The sequence below is a fragment of the Mytilus trossulus genome, chromosome 10 (assembly GCF_036588685.1).
Source record: "Mytilus trossulus isolate FHL-02 chromosome 10, PNRI_Mtr1.1.1.hap1, whole genome shotgun sequence".
In the NCBI taxonomy this organism is placed as follows: Eukaryota; Metazoa; Mollusca; class Bivalvia; order Mytilida; family Mytilidae; genus Mytilus; species Mytilus trossulus.
In genome coordinates, this window is record NC_086382.1 from 72,992,945 (window position 1) to 73,018,914 (window position 25,970).

General features: G+C 31.0%; 3 protein-coding genes across 4 annotated transcripts; 1 reads left to right on the forward strand and 2 right to left on the reverse strand.

Annotated features, from left to right (window-relative positions):
• Positions 1-2,435: 2,435 nt before the first annotated feature.
• Positions 2,436-6,052, reverse strand: LOC134688517 (uncharacterized). The gene is made up of 5 exons (XM_063549298.1): positions 5,973-6,052; positions 4,556-4,705; positions 3,974-4,054; positions 3,270-3,551; positions 2,436-2,893 (listed from the first exon to the last, which is right to left on the reverse strand). Exons 2-5 carry the CDS (start codon positions 4,611-4,613, stop codon positions 2,781-2,783), a joined length of 534 nt encoding a protein of 177 aa, XP_063405368.1. The 5' UTR covers positions 4,614-4,705; positions 5,973-6,052; the 3' UTR covers positions 2,436-2,780.
• Positions 6,053-6,343: 291 nt separating this feature from the next.
• Positions 6,344-12,042, forward strand: LOC134688518 (myb/SANT-like DNA-binding domain-containing protein 4). 2 transcript variants are annotated; one of them, XM_063549299.1, is made up of 6 exons: positions 6,344-6,537; positions 8,608-8,675; positions 9,773-9,922; positions 10,424-10,504; positions 10,927-11,208; positions 11,585-12,042. In XM_063549299.1, the coding sequence occupies exons 1-6, from the start codon at positions 6,362-6,364 to the stop codon at positions 11,695-11,697; spliced, it is 870 nt and encodes a 289-aa protein (XP_063405369.1). In that variant the 5' UTR covers positions 6,344-6,361; the 3' UTR covers positions 11,698-12,042. The 2 variants fall into 2 exon arrangements, with proteins under 2 accessions (XP_063405369.1, XP_063405370.1); XM_063549300.1 differs by lacking the exon at positions 10,927-11,208.
• A 2,719-nt stretch (positions 12,043-14,761) lies between these two features.
• LOC134688519 (putative nuclease HARBI1) lies at positions 14,762-20,196 on the reverse strand. The gene is made up of 4 exons (XM_063549301.1): positions 19,571-20,196; positions 16,149-16,261; positions 15,654-15,765; positions 14,762-15,147 (listed from the first exon to the last, which is right to left on the reverse strand). The coding sequence occupies exons 1-4, from the start codon at positions 19,998-20,000 to the stop codon at positions 14,762-14,764; spliced, it is 1,041 nt and encodes a 346-aa protein (XP_063405371.1). The 5' UTR covers positions 20,001-20,196.
• Between the last annotated feature and the right edge of the window lie 5,774 nt (positions 20,197-25,970).

Consider the following 25,970-nt stretch of genomic DNA (forward strand, 5'->3'; position numbering starts at 1 on the left):
ACATTTATATGATATGAATATATGTCAAGGTGACAAAATGGGTACAATGTAAGACAATATTTTACCAAGTATAATACATGTGTTTGAATGAAGAACAGAAATACTTTAAAAGTTAAGTTATTTAAAATTGAATACCAAAATTTTCAGATTTACAGTAATAAACAGTCAGGGGCATTACTTAAACAAGTAACAATAAAAATTACCTATACAAGTAATGTTGAAAACGAGGCTAATTTAAATATAACTTATTTAAGTTATTTTTCTGAATATTATTTTTATAGGTGTCCAAGAATACATATTTTACTAGCTTTAAATAATTTTCACAGTTATTTGGTTATTTTTCCCTTGATATATAGAAACTAATTCTTCAGAAACACTTATTAAATTTCTGACGCACTTATCTTTCATACCCACGCTTCTGGGTCAAAGATTGGTCTCTTGGGACTATTAAATTATCATTTTCTCTAAAATTTTGAAGGTAGACTGATATAAATAGATAGATACTTGTGAATTAATTAAGACCTGAACTTATTTATAATTTGTAACCTTAATCAATTACATATGTGCCTTAGATAAGTGTAATTGCTTTTTTTTCCAAAAATGTTTAAAATAACTTATTCAAGTAATATTTTTGTCATTATTTTCAAAGTAACCCTTTATCTCTATACTCCTCTCAAATCTGATAAAAAAAATATTTTATGATATAAAATGTTGTTTCAAATTATGAAAACTACATTTGGTCTGTTTCTATTGAAAATTAAAATAACTCTTTTAAGTAATTTTGTTATTTTTAAAATAAAAAAATACTTATATATATAAGTAGTTAAAAAAACCCAACTTGTTTAAGTAACGCCCCTGACTGATAAACATGTTGTGATTATGGTTCATTTAAAATTTGTACACAATCAGGAAACTCAGACTGAAGTTTACAGATTAAACTTTGTTTTTTCAGGATAAAAACTTCTTTTGCCAATTTCAAATTTTCTTGTTCCATCTTTATTTTCTTGGTTTCTTCACGCAACCTTTCATTGTCCAACATTAAGTTTTCCTCTTCCAACTCTGCCAAACTCCTTCGTCCCCTTTTGATGTTTCCTATGGACATGAATTATAAAACATGTAAAGTTGTTATAAAGTTATACAAATGTACATTCTTTTTGAATTTCATGATGAATCTGCTTTGTGAGCTGTGTCATAAAATAAGTTAATATCAAACCTTCTTATAATAAAATAGCTGAATCCATTTAAAGACATCAAGAAAATTAATTTGTATTTATTAAGTTATGTCCTATATGCAAATTACAATTGTGCAACAAGGTGGTTAAATTTTCAAAGATTTAGTTCCCCTTTGCTTGTTGACATAATTATTCATTTTAATATCTTAGAAACATGTTCATTTTCATATATCTGTTTTATTTGTTAACAGTGTTTAGAATGAATTTTTAATTATAATTCTACATAAATAAATATGATTTGTTTTTTGTACCAGAATTAAGCCATAAGTTTTCTTTTTTTTTAATTGTTATACATCTGTCATTTCAGGGACATTGATAGAAGGCAATGCTGTATAGACTGCTCATTGTTGAAGGCTAAACAAAAGTCTTTAGTTGTTAATGTCTTTTGGTCTATTGAGGAGAGTTGTGTCATTGCCAATTATACCACATCTTCTTTTTTAAAGAAACATTTATCCTACTTTTAAAATGATTTTATTTAATTTCCTAGGTAGCAACATGAACAAATATGTCTATGTTGATCTCTTGTCTGGTTCAAAGTGATAATGATGTTGCAATTTCAATTGTGACGGCAATCATGTGATTCACATGTTTTAATCGAATTTATTATTAGAACATGGTTGGGTTTCCAAAGCCATAGAATAAACTCATATCAGAATCCATAACTTTTGAAAGACAAATTAGCCCTATGTTAGGAAACTTACCTTTACCTTTACCCTTTGGATTAGAACTTGGTACACTTGTCCTTTCACATTAGAAAATGCCTGTACCAAGTCAGGAATATGACAGTTGTTACCCATTCGTTTGATGTGTTTGGACTTTTGATTTTGCCTTTTGATTTTTGATTTTCCTTTTTGAATTTTCCTCGGAGTTCGGTATTTTTGTGTTTTTACTTTTTATTTTTTATACCATTTTGTTCTATAAAAATCAATTTTCATGTAAACATTCATAGATTTTTATTACATTTTACATGGACGAAGACTTCAATTTTCAAACATCAACCCCATCGATACATTGTAAAGAGGTATACTATTTCACAAATATATAGGAAATGCCCAGGCTTTATTCAATGAGCTGGACATGATCTCTGGGAAGTTTGCTACTGTAGACGTTTATTATCTCAAAAAGGTTATATATATATGTTTTATTTCAAATATGTATTTAATAACAGTTTTGATGTTATCAACTTAACCATTTTCTTTTCAGCAATTATCAAAAATCACTTTTTTCATATGTTTGTCATATATAACTTGATAGTTTCAATTGCAAACTAAAAAAAACTGTTGTTCTAAAATAATCAAATATACAATAAGCTGGGTTAATTTCATGTTATGTCCATGCCATATCTGGGGCCTGAATTTTGAAGTATTTTTTTTCCATTTGTAAAGGTCACCTGTGTGTAATTGCTCAATCAAACTTTTTATCACTTGTCAATTTTTCCAATGGGATCCATTACAGGAAAGACAAAAATGAAATACTTTATGTAACATATATGTTATAAATGTTGAAGACCATATTTTTAATAGATTTTGTCATACTCAAGACTTTGAATTATATACATGTATTAACAACTTTACCTTGTTCTTCCACTAAGTTTACTTCAATACATGTAGGCTCTTTGTCAGCTTCAATCTGTCCATCAAGCTCCTCATTTTGTGTTGATTCTGAAATGTAATTGCATTATGTTGTATAAGTTTATTAATAATTTACTATAACTTCAGAAATGTAATAAAATTGACACTGCCTTGACAATATTTTTGTTGTTATTTTTAAAAACATTAACTATGGGTTTTTTTACACTAAAACTTAGTCTGACATGAGCAGTGGTGAGGGAGACAAATTACAATATTGAGAAAATTGAGAAAGGAAATGGAAAATATATCAAATGGTCAACAACTGGACCCAATAGAAGTTGACCTCCTTGACCTTTCACACCATCACATTGATTGTATACTAATATATATTTTAAATAACCGGAAATTAGTTTCTTTTTCTGTTGCCAAATTATTCATTTCATGTAAATTGGTTGGAGCAACAAACCTTTATATGTGTTTTCTTTTATAAATATCACCAAATCATTGATCAACGAAGGTAAATCAGGTGTTTTTAAATTTCTCAGGCAACTGTATGTGTGACATAGGTAATTCACCAATAAATCACTTTGTGATTCATCTTGCTCCACCTCACTCTGAGAAATTCCCTTTAAGGTATCCATAATGTGAATATCATTGGCTCTTGGGACTGGTGTTACAACTGTATGAGTGTCTAAAAATTTTTCTATTTTTACTGCCATTTTCTTGGCTGTTGTCACCAAATTTCTTTCTGAAAAATGAGACAATGGTTGAAATGACTTTATGCATGTCATATTTCTATGCATATTCATTTCTGACCTATATAGGAAGTTGTAGTGCAAGACATACATGTCAGGTTGGTGCTTATTTATTGTATATCTAAACTTAATTGTCATTATGGGACTTCAGGCAGTGACCATTTAATGAAAGTTTAGCTTTTTTCTTAAGTAATTTTCTGATTTATAAGCAGGAAAGACAGACATCTATAAGTAACAATATCTGTTCCTCAGATAATATCAGTTAGATTGGAGATGATGAAAATCTTACCCCTGAGCATGATCAATTTTCAAGCCTCTTTCTTTCATATGTGTTTATTTCTTACACAAGAAGCATGAAAACAGCAAACTGTAATAAATGTATAAAGAAACAAGAGATTGTAAAAAATAAAAATACCTGATAGTTCTTTGTAGGCATCAAGAGCCTCCTTCTGTCTTGAAATCCAAGATCCAGAACATTCAGGTTGTGATGCAATTGCTGAAATAAGGCATATACTATCAGTTCTCATTTCGGACAAAATACCACATGTAACTAACTGACCAACAGTCCCACAAATAAAACAAAAAACCTTTAAATTAATTCAAATCAAAATGTAGAAGAAAAAAAAAGACAGATGACTTGTTTAATATAGGTTAATTACAGATCAGGTTACATGTGTTTATTATGCAGTAACAACAATAGAAAAACATTATTAACTATATTGTAAAAACCATCCTATGATAACTTTAATGCATTATTGATGCAACACCAAATTTATCAAAAGCTGCATATAATTGTATTCAGTTTTAGACTTCTTCTATACTTTATTATTTACAGACTTTAATAAATAAAATCTACATGTAATTCTGGTGGTAATTCCACGTTTCACATGCATGTCACAATATATTGTCAGAGAGAATAGAGTGATTAATATCTTGATGTAGGAAGATGTGGTGTGAGTGCCAATGAGACAACAATATATATACATGTAATACTAACTGTCAGTGTCTACACCGTCTGGAAAACCAGTCAGCTGTGTACGCTTCTCTTCAATCATATGACTGATGAGGAGTTCCTCTGCCTGAGTGGTTTTGGCAGCAGGACCTCCTCCTGTTTTTGGTCTCTTTTGTAGGTCATATTTTTCTCTACCTAAAAAGCATATATGTTTTTCAAATTAAGCAAGTTAAATATATTGGACTATAAAACAACTCAATTTCTGTTATTATGTCAATGGTAAAAGGGATTAAAGGGGATACAATTTGTACCGAAAATTATTAGGACAATATCAGCCAATCACATTGTGAGAAATCGTGATAATATTAAACATACATTATAGAAATGTATCAACGATTTCACATCTAAAGGAAGCATTAATGTTTCCCCATTACACTGATGCCCCACTTGCACTATCATTTTCTATGTTCAGTGGACTGTGAAATTGGGGTCATATCTCTTATTTGGCATTAAAACTTTTAAAAACAAACATATCATGAGGAACATGTGTACATGGGGCATAAAAATGTTGCAGTTAAAATGTACATTTTGAATATAGTATGGAATGAGAATTATTTTCTTAATTTTCTGTTGTTTTTCTAGTTCCCATTTAATGAAGCAACAAATTGTTAAATTAATGTTGCCTTATGATGAATGAGATATTATACACCTGTTGACTGGGGGTGAGGGTAATAGCAAGTTTTTTGTGCCTGAGATCATGGAGATACCAACTATTGCTCGAGGCAAAGCCGAGAACAATAGTTGGTATGCGAAGGGACCACAAACTTGCTATTACCTGCACAACCAGTCATTAGCTGTTTTATTATACTGAACAACACAGCCACTAAGTGATTTTATATACAAAATAATTATTTTTCTAAGTGTATATATAACATCTGAAAGAAAAGAACTAGAGGCTCTCAAGAGCCGGTATTGCTCACCTGACTCTATTTGGGTTTTTGAATTCATATAAAAAAAGATTCAATATTAGAGTTTGACGTTGCAAAGCATACATAACCAAGCAGAGTAGTCAATGACATCATTATTGTCCAATGAAAAATAAGCATAAAAAAGTATGGGAAAGATGATTATGAAACTATTAACCAGGGTAGTCCTATAATATAAGACTCTGGAGGTTCATATCATTTACATTCAACGTTTTTTATCGGATATTTTTTTTTTACTCCATTGATAGTAAAAAAAAAATATCCGATAAAAAACGTTGAATGTAAATGATATGAACCTCCAGAGTCTTATATTATAGGACTATTAACCAGGGCAATAGTCTTTCAAACTATTGACTGGCAAATGTTTCTGTGGAATGAAATAGCACAACTATTTCATTATTTTTTATATAAAAAAAACATACTGAGGTATAATAAATTGCTTTAGTATAAACACAACATGAAACTATTGAACTTACTTCTCTGTTTTAGGTTGTAGTACTTTTTCTTTACTTCTTCAGCTGTTCTTTTACGAACTGTAAATCTTCTGCATTAGAATTAAAAAGCCAAATGGCGCCATAAAACTTTTTTTTGCTGAGTAAAAAAATATTCTCAGAATGAATTATTTTACTCAGCTAAGAATGAGAACTTTTTTATCCGCCATAAAAAAATATTCTCAACGTTGAGAATATTCTCAGCTGAGAATATTTTTTCTCAGCTGAGAATTTTTTTCTCCACGATGTAAGCGGTAGACGGAACTCTTTCGTGCTTGAAACCGAAAAAAGAGTGCTAAAGTCCGCGAAATGCAGGTGTGTTTTGATGGTAGAGTCGTCTGTCAAGGTAAGTTCTGTTGTTAGTGGCCTTCATAATGGCAGAAAAAAACAAGAGAGGTGCAAACTGGACCACTGACGAGGAGCTAGCCCTTATAGACCACGCAAATCAAAGGGAGGATGCCCTCTTTGGGAAAATGAAAGGTTGTGGGGATGTGAAAATTGCTACGATTCGGCAAAATGGCTGGAAGGAAATCTGTGATATTTTGAATGCGTAGGTTCTCATTTTCCCAATTTATTAAACGTTCTCAGAATGAGTATGTCAGTTGTATCAGATTCTTCGTCATTATATAATTTGAAGAATCCGGATCCATTTGGCGATTAGCACTGTTTCACGTTTGCCCTGATATCTTTATTGATTTTGTCAACAAAATAGTTGTTCCCAGTCCCAGCAATGCCAATATAACTGCATGATACTAGTCTGGAAACTAAATGTAATTTCAGTGGCGTAGCTTGCCTTCTGTTTATAACGAGGCAGGTGGTTAGGGGGGCACCCCCTGAAGCTATTTAGGTTTTTACAATTTGAACAAGAAAGAATTGTTAAAAATAGTTGCTGTTCAATGTTATTTCATCATAATAGTGTTAATAACATGCCTTACTATCTATACTCAAAGCTATGAAAATAACAAAGTTACTGAGAATTGTGGAAAATCACGCGCTTACCACAGCGCTGCCGCTATCCAAAAATCCTGGGGAGAACACTGGAATCTGTTTCTCAAATGTAGACAATATGCATCTTTTCCAATGATCTCCAAAAAGATGTTTTCTTTTTATGTAAAGACATTGGGCATGGTTGTCGTTGTTTAAGATGTCACAATAAGAAATTCAGAGGAAAGCAAGAAAATTTGATTTTTATTAATATTGGTGATTTCCTCAATGTCAGAAGCAAAATCTGAGTCCTGAGCTGTCAGAGGGTAAATTGTTTGATGGAACATTCTTCAGGTTGAACAACTACAGTACATGCATATATATATATAAAACAGTTTGCTACTTAGTAGTCAGACTCACTGTCAAAGAGGGAAAAAAAATCAGTCATGAACAATTCTGAGATACAAATCCAAATAAAATAAAATAAAATTAATGTCAAGTTGACACCTGACACATAGAGCTACAAACATTTAGATAATTTAACACGTACATTTAAGTTGCTACAGATGGCTATATATGCCAGACATACACATAATCGATTTGTTTTGCTCTGTTGGATATAAAAAAAAAAAAAAACCCTACCTACCTACCCACCTCTAAAAATGTGGGTAGGGGTTTGGGGAAACATACATTCTTTTAATTGTGGCCTCATCATCTATTCTACTCAGGCCATAGTTATTATATTTTTAGTTGTACGAAATTTTTTGACAAAACCAATGGGTAGGAGGACGAAAAAAAAAAAAAAAAACTGCTGCTGCTGCTGATTTTTTTTAATACCAACCGTCAATATCAAATTATTTTTTTTTATTTCACCAGGAGATTTTCTACTAGTGTAACAACTATTTTTTTTTCTTGACAAGGTTTGAATTGAAAATCAATGTGCAAAAACTTACTAAATCACCAAGAGCATAAATTTAGATTCTTTCATGCAGTTATGTACTAAAATTTTTTTTTTTGCATGAAAAACACTGGGTCGGAGGAGAAAAAAAAAATCAACATTTTTAATTTTATTTTTTTTCCTATTTGGCAAAAATTAGGGTAGGAGGGTTCGTAAAACTAAAAATAAAAAAACTACGGCCTCACTGTTTTCGCTTGCAATGGGGTAGGATAAAATAAATTTGTTGTTGATTTCCTTCACTCGTTGCCTCAAGGTAAGCTACGCCCATGGCTTTAAATAAACAACCAGAGGCTGTCTAGGATCATAAGGATGAACACAAATTCATTAATTAGATATATACATCAAAGGTTAACAGTTACCTGTACTATCTTTTCTATCCAATAATATTAAAAACATGGATCACACTGAATATCAGACACTGCAAATTAATTAATAGTGAAAACTACATTTTGAGTGTTTTTTTTTTAAATAGATGGAAAGAGCATTAGTCATTCTTTACAGTTGAAATCTGGGGTACACATGTATATTATATTAAGCAAGTAAATCATGAACATGATGAATTAAACAGTTTATGATGTCACAAAACATGACAAAATTATGTCAATATTAAGCTACATTTAATACACAAAAGACTTTCACACAATAAAATTCAGTGTTACATGTACATCCAAAATAAAATTGTATAGAAATAAATTTTCCTATTATTCATTAACATTTGGCTTTTTAATTCTAATGCAGAAGATTTACAGTTCGTAAAAGAACAGCTGAAGAAGTAAAGAAAAAGTACTACAACCTAAAACAGAGAAGTAAGTTCAATAGTTTCATGTTGTGTTTATACTAATGCAATTTATTATACCTCAGTATGTTTTTTTTATATAAAAAATAATGAAATAGTTGTGCTATTTCATTCCACAGAAACATTTGCCAGTCAATAGTTTGAAAGACTATTGCCCTGGTTAATAGTTTCATAATCATCTTTCCCATACTTTTTTATGCTTATTTTTCATTGGACAATAATGATGTCATTGACTACTCTGCTTGGTTATGTATGCTTTGCAACGTCAAACTCTAATATTGAATCTTTTTTTATATGAATTCAAAAACCCAAATAGAGTCAGGTGAGCAATACCGGCTCTTGAGAGCCTCTAGTTCTTTTCTTTCAGATGTTATATATACACTTAGAAAAATAATTATTTTGTATATAAAATCACTTAGTGGCTGTGTTGTTCAGTATAATAAAACAGCTAATGACTGGTTGTGCAGGTAATAGCAAGTTTGTGGTCCCTTCGCATACCAACTATTGTTCTCGGCTTTGCCTCGAGCAATAGTTGGTATCTCCATGATCTCAGGCACAAAAAACTTGCTATTACCCTCACCCCCAGTCAACAGGTGTATAATATCTCATTCATCATAAGGCAACATTAATTTAACAATTTGTTGCTTCATTAAATGGGAACTAGAAAAACAACAGAAAATTAAGAAAATAATTCTCATTCCATACTATATTCAAAATGTACATTTTAACTGCAACATTTTTATGCCCCATGTACACATGTTCCTCATGATATGTTTGTTTTTAAAAGTTTTAATGCCAAATAAGAGATATGACCCCAATTTCACAGTCCACTGAACATAGAAAATGATAGTGCAAGTGGGGCATCAGTGTAATGGGGAAACATTAATGCTTCCTTTAGATGTGAAATCGTTGATACATTTCTATAATGTATGTTTAATATTATCACGATTTCTCACAATGTGATTGGCTGATATTGTCCTAATAATTTTCGGTACAAATTGTATCCCCTTTAATCCCTTTTACCATTGACATAATAACAGAAATTGAGTTGTTTTATAGTCCAATATATTTAACTTGCTTAATTTGAAAAACATATATGCTTTTTAGGTAGAGAAAAATATGACCTACAAAAGAGACCAAAAACAGGAGGAGGTCCTGCTGCCAAAACCACTCAGGCAGAGGAACTCCTCATCAGTCATATGATTGAAGAGAAGCGTACACAGCTGACTGGTTTTCCAGACGGTGTAGACACTGACAGTTAGTATTACATGTATATATATTGTTGTCTCATTGGCACTCACACCACATCTTCCTACATCAAGATATTAATCACTCTATTCTCTCTGACAATATATTGTGACATGCATGTGAAACGTGGAATTACCACCAGAATTACATGTAGATTTTATTTATTAAAGTCTGTAAATAATAAAGTATAGAAGAAGTCTAAAACTGAATACAATTATATGCAGCTTTTGATAAATTTGGTGTTGCATCAATAATGCATTAAAGTTATCATAGGATGGTTTTTACAATATAGTTAATAATGTTTTTCTATTGTTGTTACTGCATAATAAACACATGTAACCTGATCTGTAATTAACCTATATTAAACAAGTCATCTGTCTTTTTTTTTCTTCTACATTTTGATTTGAATTAATTTAAAGGTTTTTTGTTTTATTTGTGGGACTGTTGGTCAGTTAGTTACATGTGGTATTTTGTCCGAAATGAGAACTGATAGTATATGCCTTATTTCAGCAATTGCATCACAACCTGAATGTTCTGGATCTTGGATTTCAAGACAGAAGGAGGCTCTTGATGCCTACAAAGAACTATCAGGTATTTTTATTTTTTACAATCTCTTGTTTCTTTATACATTTATTACAGTTTGCTGTTTTCATGCTTCTTGTGTAAGAAATAAACACATATGAAAGAAAGAGGCTTGAAAATTGATCATGCTCAGGGGTAAGATTTTCATCATCTCCAATCTAACTGATATTATCTGAGGAACAGATATTGTTACTTATAGATGTCTGTCTTTCCTGCTTATAAATCAGAAAATTACTTAAGAAAAAAGCTAAACTTTCATTAAATGGTCACTGCCTGAAGTCCCATAATGACAATTAAGTTTAGATATACAATAAATAAGCACCAACCTGACATGTATGTCTTGCACTACAACTTCCTATATAGGTCAGAAATGAATATGCATAGAAATATGACATGCATAAAGTCATTTCAACCATTGTCTCATTTTTCAGAAAGAAATTTGGTGACAACAGCCAAGAAAATGGCAGTAAAAATAGAAAAATTTTTAGACACTCATACAGTTGTAACACCAGTCCCAAGAGCCAATGATATTCACATTATGGATACCTTAAAGGGAATTTCTCAGAGTGAGGTGGAGCAAGATGAATCACAAAGTGATTTATTGGTGAATTACCTATGTCACACATACAGTTGCCTGAGAAATTTAAAAACACCTGATTTACCTTCGTTGATCAATGATTTGGTGATATTTATAAAAGAAAACACATATAAAGGTTTGTTGCTCCAACCAATTTACATGAAATGAATAATTTGGCAACAGAAAAAGAAACTAATTTCCGGTTATTTAAAATATATATTAGTATACAATCAATGTGATGGTGTGAAAGGTCAAGGAGGTCAACTTCTATTGGGTCCAGTTGTTGACCATTTGATATATTTTCCATTTCCTTTCTCAATTTTCTCAATATTGTAATTTGTCTCCCTCACCACTGCTCATGTCAGACTAAGTTTTAGTGTAAAAAAACCCATAGTTAATGTTTTTAAAAATAACAACAAAAATATTGTCAAGGCAGTGTCAATTTTATTACATTTCTGAAGTTATAGTAAATTATTAAAAAACTTATACAACATAATGCAATTACATTTCAGAATCAACACAAAATGAGGAGCTTGATGGACAGATTGAAGCTGACAAAGAGCCTACATGTATTGAAGTAAACTTAGTGGAAGAACAAGGTAAAGTTGTTAATACATGTATATAATTCAAAGTCTTGAGTATGACAAAATCTATTAAAAATATGGTCTTCAACATTTATAACATATATGTTACATAAAGTATTTCATTTTTGTCTTTCCTGTAATGGATCCCATTGGAAAAATTGACAAGTGATAAAAAGTTTGATTGAGCAATTACACACAGGTGACCTTTACAAATGGAAAAAAAATACTTCAAAATTCAGGCCCCAGATATGGCATGGACATAACATGAAATTAACCCAGCTTATTGTATATTTGATTATTTTAGAACAACAGTTTTTTTTAGTTTGCAATTGAAACTATCAAGTTATATATGACAAACATATGAAAAAAGTGATTTTTGATAATTGCTGAAAAGAAAATGGTTAAGTTGATAACATCAAAACTGTTATTAAATACATATTTGAAATAAAACATATATATATAACCTTTTTGAGATAATAAACGTCTACAGTAGCAAACTTCCCAGAGATCATGTCCAGCTCATTGAATAAAGCCTGGGCATTTCCTATATATTTGTGAAATAGTATACCTCTTTACAATGTATCGATGGGGTTGATGTTTGAAAATTGAAGTCTTCGTCCATGTAAAATGTAATAAAAATCTATGAATGTTTACATGAAAATTGATTTTTATAGAACAAAATGGTATAAAAAATAAAAAGTAAAAACACAAAAATACCGAACTCCGAGGAAAATTCAAAAAGGAAAATCAAAAATCAAAAGGCAAAATCAAAAGTCCAAACACATCAAATGAATGGGTAACAACTGTCATATTCCTGACTTGGTACAGGCATTTTCTAATGTGAAAGGACAAGTGTACCAAGTTCTAATCCAAAGGGTAAAGGTAAAGGTAAGTTTCCTAACATAGGGCTAATTTGTCTTTCAAAAGTTATGGATTCTGATATGAGTTTATTCTATGGCTTTGGAAACCCAACCATGTTCTAATAATAAATTCGATTAAAACATGTGAATCACATGATTGCCGTCACAATTGAAATTGCAACATCATTATCACTTTGAACCAGACAAGAGATCAACATAGACATATTTGTTCATGTTGCTACCTAGGAAATTAAATAAAATCATTTTAAAAGTAGGATAAATGTTTCTTTAAAAAAGAAGATGTGGTATAATTGGCAATGACACAACTCTCCTCAATAGACCAAAAGACATTAACAACTAAAGACTTTTGTTTAGCCTTCAACAATGAGCAGTCTATACAGCATTGCCTTCTATCAATGTCCCTGAAATGACAGATGTATAACAATTAAAAAAAAAGAAAACTTATGGCTTAATTCTGGTACAAAAAACAAATCATATTTATTTATGTAGAATTATAATTAAAAATTCATTCTAAACACTGTTAACAAATAAAACAGATATATGAAAATGAACATGTTTCTAAGATATTAAAATGAATAATTATGTCAACAAGCAAAGGGGAACTAAATCTTTGAAAATTTAACCACCTTGTTGCACAATTGTAATTTGCATATAGGACATAACTTAATAAATACAAATTAATTTTCTTGATGTCTTTAAATGGATTCAGCTATTTTATTATAAGAAGGTTTGATATTAACTTATTTTATGACACAGCTCACAAAGCAGATTCATCATGAAATTCAAAAAGAATGTACATTTGTATAACTTTATAACAACTTTACATGTTTTATAATTCATGTCCATAGGAAACATCAAAAGGGGACGAAGGAGTTTGGCAGAGTTGGAAGAGGAAAACTTAATGTTGGACAATGAAAGGTTGCGTGAAGAAACCAAGAAAATAAAGATGGAACAAGAAAATTTGAAATTGGCAAAAGAAGTTTTTATCCTGAAAAAACAAAGTTTAATCTGTAAACTTCAGTCTGAGTTTCCTGATTGTGTACAAATTTTAAATGAACCATAATCACAACATGTTTATCAGTCAGGGGCGTTACTTAAACAAGTTGGGTTTTTTTAACTACTTATATATATAAGTATTTTTTTATTTTAAAAATAACAAAATTACTTAAAAGAGTTATTTTAATTTTCAATAGAAACAGACCAAATGTAGTTTTCATAATTTGAAACAACATTTTATATCATAAAATATTTTTTTTATCAGATTTGAGAGGAGTATAGAGATAAAGGGTTACTTTGAAAATAATGACAAAAATATTACTTGAATAAGTTATTTTAAACATTTTTGGAAAAAAAAGCAATTACACTTATCTAAGGCACATATGTAATTGATTTAGGTTACAAATTATAAATAAGTTCAGGTCTTAATTAATTCACAAGTATCTATCTATTTATATCAGTCTACCTTCAAAATTTTAGAGAAAATGATAATTTAATAGTCCCAAGAGACCAATCTTTGACCCAGAAGCGTGGGTATGAAAGATAAGTGCGTCAGAAATTTAATAAGTGTTTCTGAAGAATTAGTTTCTATATATCAAGGGAAAAATAACCAAATAACTGTGAAAATTATTTAAAGCTAGTAAAATATGTATTCTTGGACACCTATAAAAATAATATTCAGAAAAATAACTTAAATAAGTTATATTTAAATTAGCCTCGTTTTCAACATTACTTGTATAGGTAATTTTTATTGTTACTTGTTTAAGTAATGCCCCTGACTGTTTATTACTGTAAATCTGAAAATTTTGGTATTCAATTTTAAATAACTTAACTTTTAAAGTATTTCTGTTCTTCATTCAAACACATGTATTATACTTGGTAAAATATTGTCTTACATTGTACCCATTTTGTCACCTTGACATATATTCATATCATATAAATGTAAGCAACTGTATATTTCTGACAGCATATTTAATTCAAGTTTCAGATCATTGGTGACTAAAGATATGTTGCATATCGCTTATGAAATCTTTGTGTAAGAGATCCCTTATTTATTTAACATATTCTAAATAATAAATTCAAATACCAAAAATGTATTTTACCTGTCGGACATGAATTGGGAAAGTTCTATGTTATAATATTCCAGTGTAATCAAAATTTATAATTTAATAATGAAGAAAATGTGAATTCGGAAATCTAGTAAGATATTTACAAATGCAAGGTTTACTTAAAAAAATTGTCTTGCTATGTCATTCCTTTTTGCAGTGCCATCAAAGGTTGGGTTCATATTAATACAACCTGTACAATCTGCAACAGCAATTTCCTCAATATTATTATTTATAATTATGTCATTATGGTCAATGCCAATATCGTGTAAAATAACACATGATGTAACATATTTAATAGACTGTTCTGGTGTTGTTCTTAAACCATCATGTAAACAATTGAACCTCCTTTTTAGTATCCCAAATGTTTGTTCAATTAGAACCCGTGTCCTGCAAAGAGCTCTGTTAAAATTTCCCTGGCAGTTATCAGCTGGACTAAGGTAGGGGGTCATCAAGTATTTGGTACATGGATACCCAGAGTCACCTAGTAACAGTCCTTGGTGAATTCCTGTTTAAATAATTTTTTAATGTAATATTCACATTGTATTTCAAATAATCAAATAAATCAACATTCAGTTTAAAACAGTTAAAGCTTGTATCATAAACAGTTATAGAAACTACACCTTCCAATTTATTTGTATTAAAAAATCAAATAAAATACTTTCCGCGAAGGGAAGAAACTTCACAATTATCTCCCCACTATTGATGCATTTGAGTATATGCACAATAAATCATTTGCATTCTTTCGCCAAAACTATAAAAGAAATTGTAATAAGCATATCAACACCAAATGACCAGATATGTATATATGTTTACTAGCTTGTGTGGGCTATTTAAATGACTCATTATTATATTGTAAGATATATGGTTAATATACATGCAAGTTCATCATAAGCCTGAAATATGTGTAAATGCTGGAGCATCCTATATGTTAGTATGTAAAATTGAAGTTTTGAAGATTAAGAAGTTTTTCTTCAGTTCTACTAATAAGAAAACAAAATTAAATTAAGTTACCATTTTCAAATTGTTGACATAGTCCACTTGTTCTGAATATTCTGCTGTCGTGCACTGATCCTGGCCATTTTGCACATAAAGAAGTGACTCTAAAATTAGGATCACAAACCATCTTCAAAAAAAAAGAACAGTATGTTTAAAACTAAGGCAACATATTTTTTAATGTCACACAGTATGTATCATGTAATCTGATTGGAATGACATTCAAATTTTTCGGAATTGAAATTAACATTGTTTACCTTTAAAAATGTAGTATTTAATTTCACACAGGAGATCCGCTTATTTAAATATAAAAATAAATGCATAGTTATAACTGTTGCCTTAAAATACAGTTGACGTTTTTGCATTTAGACTAATTCCAAATTTGACAACCGACAATTCAATTTTTTGGGTACAATGCCAAATTGTAATTGAATGAAAGTATGATTATATCAGCACAAAAAGTTATTATACTGTTTGAAGGATTATTTTCTGTATTATAATTGTTTATCTTACTTGAACATTTAAAGCGTGGACTCCTTTTCTGTTAACAAAGTCGGCTTCATTTTCATGTGGGCTGATAATTTTCACAAACGTTCCATCTACACATCCTAGTACATTTGGAAATCCTTCAAATATAAGAAAGAATCATTAAAAGTTGCTCACTATAATAATAATATTTTATCACAGGATTTAAAGCCTATTTATAGGACGTCACTGGTGTATAAACTCAATCAATCAACTCACAAACAAATTAAGTCCAAAGGACTTTATATGTTTGTGAGTGAGTTGATCCAGTTTATACACCAATAAATTCCTTTAAAAAGACGTTTAATCCTTATAATTGTTTAAGATTTGAAATAGGAAAAATATGTTTCTTAACACTTTAATAACCTCTATTCCACATATGTTGTATATTTACGCAAAAATATGTATTCGTCGATTCTGCAATCTTGTAAAAATTAAACTACAATTTTTTTTATCATTCAAACGAATCTCTTTGTTTTAGTTATTTTATTTAACAAATAACATGCAGTGAATTGAATTTTATTAACTTCTGTGTTATTTTCACCGCCATCCTGTTAACATTTGTTATGAAAAGAAGTTCGGCCAATGTTGTCCATTTAAAAATAACCAAAGTCAATCTCAACTACAAGAAGTCCTCTCCACCAATCTTTTAAGAATTATTTGTTGGTAAGCAATACAACTTAAATAATATATATTGCAAATTGATTTGGATATTATGCAAATATAGCCTTTGTATGAGATTAATACTTAGAGATTATCGTTGATTATCTCAACGAGATTGCTTTTCTCGCATGAGCTGGTACAGCGAAAGTGAGAAAAGCAATCAAGTTGAGACGACCAATGACGATCTGTTTATTGCTATTTTACCTATGACGATGTTGTCAATTTCAATCTCAATTTCGTTAGCAAAGCCACATGGCCTCCTTAGTTTCTAGCGATAATTTTTCCATCTCAAGCGAGAAGCACGATATGAAAATTATCACAAAACAAAATTAAAGGAAAAATGCACAAAATAGCGATAAATAGAAAATAATACATGGTAACATATCTGTATCATATGTCATATCATCCCGAGACACCAATATCACCCCAAGGGCCTGTAAGCCCCAGGTATGATATTTGTCAAGGGTGATATGGCATGTGATACAGATTTTGCCAGGTTTTATATGCTTTATCATATATATCAATAGGAGAGTTATATTATATGAACTGTTCACTGGGTTCCCTTATTTCCTCTTTTGTCTTGTTTTAAAGGGGCACTAGCTGTCAAATTCATGGTCACCGAAAAATGTAGGGGTGTAATAAAGGGTGCGCATCAAAGTTGCACGATATAGATTAAACAGCAGGCTATTTATCAAATTTTCTAAACTAGTGTATTTACTACTCAACATATGATAAAAGGATAAATTGACCTTAAAGAAGTATATTGATTGATGACGAAGTTTGAGGTCAATATACTTTTTCAGGTCGATATCCCATACAAAGGCTATATTTGTGATCTTAATAATTTCAGACCATATTTATATCAAAATCGTCAATGTTGGAATTTTATAGATATCATATTGTCTCCTTGTGCTTTTTGATGTGCAAAGTGTTTTTTGCTATCCACCGTTTTCTCTCTACCATCGAAAATATAGTTTAACATTTGACTTTCCATAAACGAATCAAATTTGTTGAAATGTACAAATTAATAATATATGTATCTATACCCTATTAAAGAATACACATTTGACTCTGTCGGAGCTTAAAATACAATATTGTTATCTCCATTCTTATGAAACTGACAGAAAACAACGTTAAAATATGTAAATTAAAATCTGTCGTATGTGCTTGCGCATACGTCCAATAGTATCAATTGTCAAATGATGCCATGTAAAAAAGTGACGTTATCCAATCACAATGAACGTTACAAACGTTGTTGCATAGAATGCGTTTTTTGGTGTCTGGAATTTAGTCATAATTTAGCCCTATTTCATTTTTGTCTTGCCTACACAAAGAGTAAAATAATGAGACAAAAAAAGAAATAGTTTTTCCCGGGGCATCGTCTTAAAAAAGTATCTGCTTATATAAATGTTAAAGAAAAATGTGGTATAAGTGCAAATGAGACAACTCTCTGTCCAACATCCACATGTGGAAAAGTAAAGCATTATAGGTCAAAAGCATGGGCTTCAACAATGAGTTTTGGCTCAAATCGAACAACAAGTTACAAAGGGCCCCAAAAATGATTAGTTTTAGACCATTCAAAAAGGAAAATCAACGTCTAATCTTTATAAAAACGGGAAACAATTATGAACCACATTAACAAACAATGATCATTGAACATTAGCTTCCTGACTACAATGTATATAAAAAGATTAAGAGAACAAATGACACAGAAATTAACAACTGCTATGTACTTCAATAAGCAGAGTCAATACTGCATAGTCGGCTATAAATGGCATTTCATTGTGAAAGTTATAATGTAGTACGAGTAGTTAAATAGAAGCCACATACGGTAAGTTAATAATATGTTATAATATAAGGACATATAAGTCACGTGTACATCTCATTTCTATGGAGATTTTTGTAATTTAAACCCCTCAATTATTAGATAGATTTTTCACATAGCTTATTAAAGTTAAGATTATGTTAGTGAAAATTCTTATTCACCTGGTGGAATATTTAATTATCGGTATTTAAATGGATATTTGGAAAATACAGGTAGTTTCAATAGCCCTCTATCTAACGAAAAAATAACTATCTGTAAAGTGGGATGAACTCCGAGAAAACTTTTGAGAATTGTTTCCTGTCGACCCCTTTATTTTCTTTTTTTAGAGGGCGGAAAATTCTATAAAGGGATTTGGATTTTACTTCATAAAACATTCCACAAAAAGGGACGGTGCTATTCGAGGTACGAAGCAACCATGTTGATCCGGATGATGCAAGTCCGAAGTCGTTTTTATTAAGATTTTGCAGACGCTCCTTTAGAGTTCCTAACAGATTGTCAAATTATCCAAATATCTGTGCATTATAGTATCTTTTTAACTACATAATGCAATTTTATTTGGTAATCTTACGGTCACTATTTTCATCATTTTCGTTGTTAGCCTACTGTCAAGAAAATCTGTATAATTAGGTACGTACAACAAATGTTTACAATTTACATGTTCAAACTATTAAAAGCCGGGAAGGCAAAGAAGGTCCGAAAAACTGGCATAATGTCTTTTAATGAAAAAGAACCAACAATTAAGTTGGTATGAACATATTAAAATTGCCCTCAAAGAGAGCCCCAAAACTAGTCATAGTGGTTATGAGCGTAAACCGGTTTAGACGTGTTTATGAAACACTAAAAAAGTCCGATTACTCTGAAACTTGCTATGGGAATGATGAATAAGATGCAAGCGGAAACTGAATAGATAGCAGCTTCTTACCAGCAATTCTTCTAAACCCTTCCATAACTTGGATAGCCTTCTCACCAACGGGAAAAGAAATGACATGCTGAAATACTGTTATAATTGCCTGACAAACGTCTCTGCAGGCCCTCCCAGTTGCTGATTCAGATACATTTAAACTATCCCCCACTAAACTCAAGTGAGTGCCTGTTGCCACAAATCTTAGAAACAACAATAACTGAGTAACGGGAGATAGGGCAAAATTCCTCCTAGTTTGACGCTCGAGAAAATGGTGAATTCCATTTAATATATAAGTGATGGTCGGTCGACGAAACCTATATCTGTCAAATAACTCATTGTCATCCATAAACTCAAGTGGATTGAGCCTGTCTCTGAAAACCCTCGGCCTAGGCAGGTTTCTCTGTCTGCGATTGCGAACTCTCATGCGGCGTACATGGACAGCGGCCATTGTTTATATAATACTTAAGTCTTAATTTTTGACTTAAGTATGGCTTTGGCTGTTCTCAAATATTTAAGAATATTCTTAACTTTTGAGTAAAAAAAACCTGAGAATTTTTTTATGGCGGGGTATTTTGCTGAGAATAAAAAAATTGAGAAAATTCTCAGGCTGAGTAAAAAAACTGTACTCAAATAGTTTTATGGCGCCGGGGCCTGAATAACATATAATATGTCTCTGCCGCCGAGTTTTTTTCTGGCTTTGTCGCGCCAAAAACATCTTGACGTTTCTTATCTGTGACGTTGCAAAACTTGTGCCTCTCTATAGAACTGCACTTTCCCGCCGTCCATAATTTTTCCCGCGTCAATGTAGCCGTAATTATGAAAAGGCGATGTATAAGTAATTTTACGGAAGTTATTGCTCTAAGATTGTCATAAACGATGTTTTTAATACAACATTATTTAAAAATACAACTTTTAACCTTGAATATATATTTTTTTTATCTTTCTCGTCTTAAAATAAAGTGAAAATAATATACCAATTGCTATAATAGCTTTGAAGGTGACTTTCTTTTATCTTTGTCAAGTGAAACCCATGAAGCATTCTTAACCACCTTTAAAATACTAAAATATTTATATTATTCTCGGTTTTTTTTATTAGGTTATTGGTAAATGCTGTAAAAAAAATCTCTCAGATCATTGTATAAACGGCAAAACAACGGCACCCAATAAAAATGAAAATAAAAACAAAACGTGTACAAATTAATAAAAATAAATAAAATCTCCGAGCAGCTTCTCTATGATTCTATAACATACTTCTTGGTTTAAAGTATCAAACGTTTCAGATTAAAATTTTCATGATTTCAATACTTGTTTCGGTAGGCGAGGAAATATTTTTTTTATATAAAAATTATTATTCTGTTGACCACTTATTTTAGAGAATACGAATGAAAAAAAAACATAGTAAAAACGAGGGTAGAAATTCTCTAAAATGAATTTTTATTGTCTACAAGTGATCATGAATCAATAATAATTCATTTTCATTTACGATGATAAAGTACACACTGTAATAAATTGACATACACAAAATATCTTTAAAATCTGTTAATTGATTAAATGTTCTCTTCTCAACGTTCAGTGGCAAATATTGCATGCAAATGATGCAATATTGATCAATGTAAAGGACGTCTGAAATTCAATATACAATAAATCTATTGCTCAGTGGGTCCTACAAAGTAAAAAGATCTGTGGTGAATGTCAGAAAAAATAGGTTGCCACCTGGAAAGAATATCTATGATAGGAATAGAAATTAGTGTGTCTACTTCTAATTTAACATCCCCATTTCGAATGGAAATAAACATTTGTGTCAGTGCTTCCATGATGAAAAAGGTTTAAAACGTATTCAAATATCGTATGGCAATACAAGTACATCGGTTAAAATGTGTGTACTTTTACCAAAAAAAAGCAGAGACTTCAATTGTGGTATTTGAGCCCTAAATAAATGATTCAGTTCTTTTAAATAAAGCGTGTATGGTGTATTGTGAATAAATATTAATAATTTGCGTAATCAAGTATAACAGTTACCTTTTTTACGATTATTTATCAGGGATAAGACATTTGATTTATAGAGATATTTAGATTTATAGATGTACGAAAAAAAACCATAAACAAATTTCTCGAAAGAATGCAACATTTAACATAAAAATGACGAACTAGATAATTAGTAACACGTTAAATAAGTTGGTATTATAGTACTAACAAGCTTATTATCCTGTATCATTTATTGACCTACGTTTTGAGTATACTTTTAAAGCATTTTATTCAGTTTGCTACATTCCCGCCAAAATCGCCCTTTTGACGCCGTCTTTGACGTTGTCAGTGCCCCTGAGTATTGTGACGTTACAATGGACCTTTGACGTTCTACACAATCAACAAGATTTGTGTGTAGAAGCCATAAATGTCCCTTTGGCAGCAAGAGGGTTAAGGCCTAAAAACATCCAGTGGACCAAGACGACTGGATACGAACTGATAGTGATTTGACATACTTAAAGGAGGGGGGCAAGGGGGTTCAAATAACAGCAAAACAGTAAATTGAAAAGGGACAAAAACAGTTAACAGTAAATGAAATCTTAATCAGTCGGGTCCAGAATACAGTAGATCTTATTATATAACTGGTTGTATGGATCTAGCTAGGCCTTAACAGAGACATATTATATGTTATTCAGGTCTCAGACAGGGTATATACTGTGACATTTCCGGCTTAGAGTTTATATCCCCTGAGACCTGAATTACACATATATTACGGATTACCCCTGACCTAATGTTATTTTCAAGTGCAGGTATTTGTTGACAACACATATATATTAAAAAACCCACGGAAAAACCCAACCTGATATGTTCGGCATACGTGAAGGATGTTCTAATTTGCTGTGAACATAATTTTATCGTGTACGTAATAATATATAATAACACTTTTAACATTAAAAGTGTAAATTGCGTGATTTTGTAACAAACATGCATTTTTGACTGAATTACGTCAATATTTCCCTCTGTGAGCCTCTGACAGTCTGATTGCTTTTGACTTCGTCACATAGTAACCGGTGTTATGATGACGTTTTTGACGTTCCAATTGGGGATTAAAACGTCGTATATACCCCGGCAGTTTCCTGATTATATACTGACATTTCTGTGTTGTTATCCAATCACAAACCTCGACACATTTGTAATCCGTAATATATATATATGTTCACTTATTTAAAGGATATTTTGTCGAGAAATTAAATTGAAGCTGTTAAGACACATCTTTACTTGCAACAATAGTTTCTTAGCTTCACTTTTCACTATGTAAACCAGTTAAAAAGCTTTTTCAAAAAATGATAGTCATGCAGGGTTCTCTTTCTTGTTAATACAAAGAGGAGGAGTAGCCATTCTGAATGTGAAAGCTAAAAGCAAAGATGTTGTGTAATTCCAAAAGGCGATATTTCACTCACATATTCAAACAAATGATACATATACTATTTTTGTACTTTGTAAATTAGTATAAAAGGAGATGTGGTATGATTGTCAATGAGACAACTTTCCAAAAGAGACAAAGAGATTAACAACTATAACTCATCATACTGCCTTTGACTATGAGCAAACCAATACTGCATAGTCAGATATAAAAGGCTTTGAAATGACAAACGAAAAACAATTTAACAGCCTAATTTATCTACAAAACAATGAACAAAAACTAAGCAACAAATAACAATCACTGAATTACAGTCTCCTGACTTAGGACAGGCACATACAGAGTGAGACCGGGTTAAACATGTTAGCTGGTGCCAAACCCTTCCCTTACCTTGAACATTGGTGTAACAGTACAACATAAGGTTTATTATAGTCCATCAGCTGGTAGGGCAAAAATTCAGTTCTGTGTTACACCCCAGGGTACCGCAATTTTTTTGTATAAATTTAAAGAGTAATATCTGAAGAATATTTTAAGAGGTGTTAGACTTTTGAAAAAGTGTCCAAAAGGGGTTAAAAGGGGACTTATTTCAGGGTATATCGAAAATTTTGTTTTGCACATTATTACAGATAAATGTAAAAATAACCAAGTATTCAGTACTATACTTTTCATTAAATGGAACACATCATATCTTATGAAAACGCAGGCTAATTTTTAATTAATTCTTAAATCGTAGAGGACCAAGAAAAAAGGGGGAGGGTCAATTTCCCAAAGTCATGATTTTGAATGAAAAAAAGCATACGTAATAATTTTCTTGATAAAATGGTATATTTTTTCACATTGAAACATACAGCATAAAGTATATAAAGGCTGTTGTAAAGAAATGTAATGGTAAGAAACAAAAACATAGAATCAACGACAAACATAAACATAAGCAAATAGAAATGCACGATTCTGTCACAAATTTATACATTACATTCATAAAATAACTCACATATTTAAACACACAAAACTGTCAGGGTTTCTAGATTTCTATATATTTTTTTAATGTAACAACCGCATTACCACATTTTAAGGACACACAGAAGGTCAATCCATAGAATCATCATCAGTGTGGTCACCTGCATCTACCGAATTATCATTATCATTTTTTCCATCATCTTCCTCGTCATCGTTAGCAATATAAACGGTTTGATAATGCTTATATCAACAAGCTTTGGAGCATTAACATACAGCTATCTGTTCAGGATAAACCTTGTTGAACACATGAATATCTTGTTTGGCACAATCAGCTTTACATGAACAGCACATCAGAATTACCAAAGCATCTAACGCTGGTGGTTGGTCTAGCAAATTGATACTGTTCAAAGCTCTCTAAACAATCCAACCATAGTTGTTTGGCAACAGACCAGTGTTGTGTTTAAGAGCAGATTTCCAAATCTTCGTCTGAAAGTTGGCTTGTTAATGTGCTTTAACATTGCATCTTTTGCATTTCAAAACGTTCTGATCTTTATTCATCGATAATTTTATTTCGTAGCCATATATACAACGCGAAAACCTCTTGAGTGTTTTGACAACTCTTCGCCAACCTCTTCCAAGGTTTCACCAAGATGGAATAGACCTTCTGCAACTCCACATAACGTGTCAAAAAGCCGAATGCTTTTCTTTACCAGACAAAACACTTACTGAATCACAACCTGTATTGGCACGAAATCCTGGCAGTTTTCTACAAAAATTCTCACCAAATTTGCACACATTGATTGCACATTTAATAATGCATTTGAAGGATGTATTTGTCAGACTTACAATGTTAGAATTGATATGCAACTGTGAAAAAAGTAAGCCAATACTTCCACAACAGTGTTAGGAGGTTTTTTTAACAATGGATTCGTAACCTTTGTCAGCTGCATGTTTTTTGCATTTTATTAAGAAACATTTTTTATCAGCTTCTTCCTGTTTGATTATAAGCTAAAACCATTCTACGCTATTTCATTTTCAACATATATTTTCTTTTTTAAAAATGTAAGCAATGATTTTCTTTTTTATATTTTGAAGATATCGGTTGACTTTTGAATAAGCCGTTCCGTAATGAAAATTTCTGAGGTAAATGTTTCCTTTTCATACGCGTTAAGAATTCGCACATTAATTCCAAAGAAACAACAGAACCCGAGAACAAGCCATATAACTGCTAAGATGTTATAATGGAATTGGCCAGCTTTGCAGTGTCTGAAACAATTTCAAAACAACAGTTTCGTCTCGCTTCATTCGAGTTTTTATGAGTTTTTTTTGGGGGGCGGATGTTTAAGCGTTAACCATTCCTACCAAATCTCGACATTTTAATGATATTGAAGCTCTTTATGTGCATTTAGCAACCAACGTTTATCAGAATCTTTATTTAAACTGAAACCAACAAAACCATTTTTTTGGTATCTCTAAGAAACCTAAGAAAGTAAAAAGTATTGCCAAACCCCAATACTGACTATTTGACGTTCGTTCAAAGCGATGTTTGTCGATTGAATGACTTAACAATCTTAAGTCAATCACTTCATAGCTAAAACACAAAATATTATCAAGCACACCTTTATTGAGTTCGATAGAGTGCACCTTTTCTGAACGCAAAAAAATCACCTTAATTTGTAATTTTTTCATAAATATTTCGTTACACATTATCTTTATAAAATAATTTGTCTCATAAGAACATCATAAATCGACAATTAAATGTTTGTTTTCAGTTGCAAATTGTAATGCTTATGTGTGAATACATTATACATGTTGTATACTGAATCAAAGACGGTAATTTTATGATTTCCGGTATTTCACGAGTATTTGCACGAACATATTTTTTATCAAATAATTCATTTTTTAGACGATATATAAATACTGCAAATGATTTAAACATTGCATATTAATTAATTCTGAAGTTTAATAAACTAAAACGGGTAATTGTATGACAAATTTCTTTATGAAAGGAGAAAATATGCCCGAATTTTAACCCAAAAATTCGGATTGTTTGTAACGTAAAAAACATTATTTTTT

Bases quoted from the DNA above. Each gene is read 5' to 3' on its own strand.
- LOC134688517 (XM_063549298.1), bottom strand. From the start codon at position 4,613: ATGATTGAAGAGAAGCGTACACAGCTGACTGGTTTTCCAGACGGTGTA. The intron at 4,055-4,555 runs GTTAGTATTACA...GCCTTATTTCAG, and splicing joins AGACGGTGTAGACACTGACA to CAATTGCATCACAACCTGAA. The intron at 2,894-3,269 runs GTTTGTTGCTCC...ATTACATTTCAG, and splicing joins AAAAGAAAACACATATAAAG to AATCAACACAAAATGAGGAG.
- LOC134688518 (XM_063549299.1), top strand. From the start codon at position 6,362: ATGGCAGAAAAAAACAAGAGAGGTGCAAACTGGACCACTGACGAGGAG. The intron at 9,923-10,423 runs GTTAGTATTACA...GCCTTATTTCAG, and splicing joins AGACGGTGTAGACACTGACA to CAATTGCATCACAACCTGAA. The intron at 11,209-11,584 runs GTTTGTTGCTCC...ATTACATTTCAG, and splicing joins AAAAGAAAACACATATAAAG to AATCAACACAAAATGAGGAG.
- LOC134688519 (XM_063549301.1), bottom strand. From the start codon at position 20,000: ATGGCCGCTGTCCATGTACGCCGCATGAGAGTTCGCAATCGCAGACAG. The intron at 15,766-16,148 runs GTAAGATAAACA...TTTTTTTTGAAG, and splicing joins TCCACGCTTTAAATGTTCAA to ATGGTTTGTGATCCTAATTT. The intron at 15,148-15,653 runs GTAACTTAATTT...TTATTTAAACAG, and splicing joins ATGTCAACAATTTGAAAATG to GAATTCACCAAGGACTGTTA.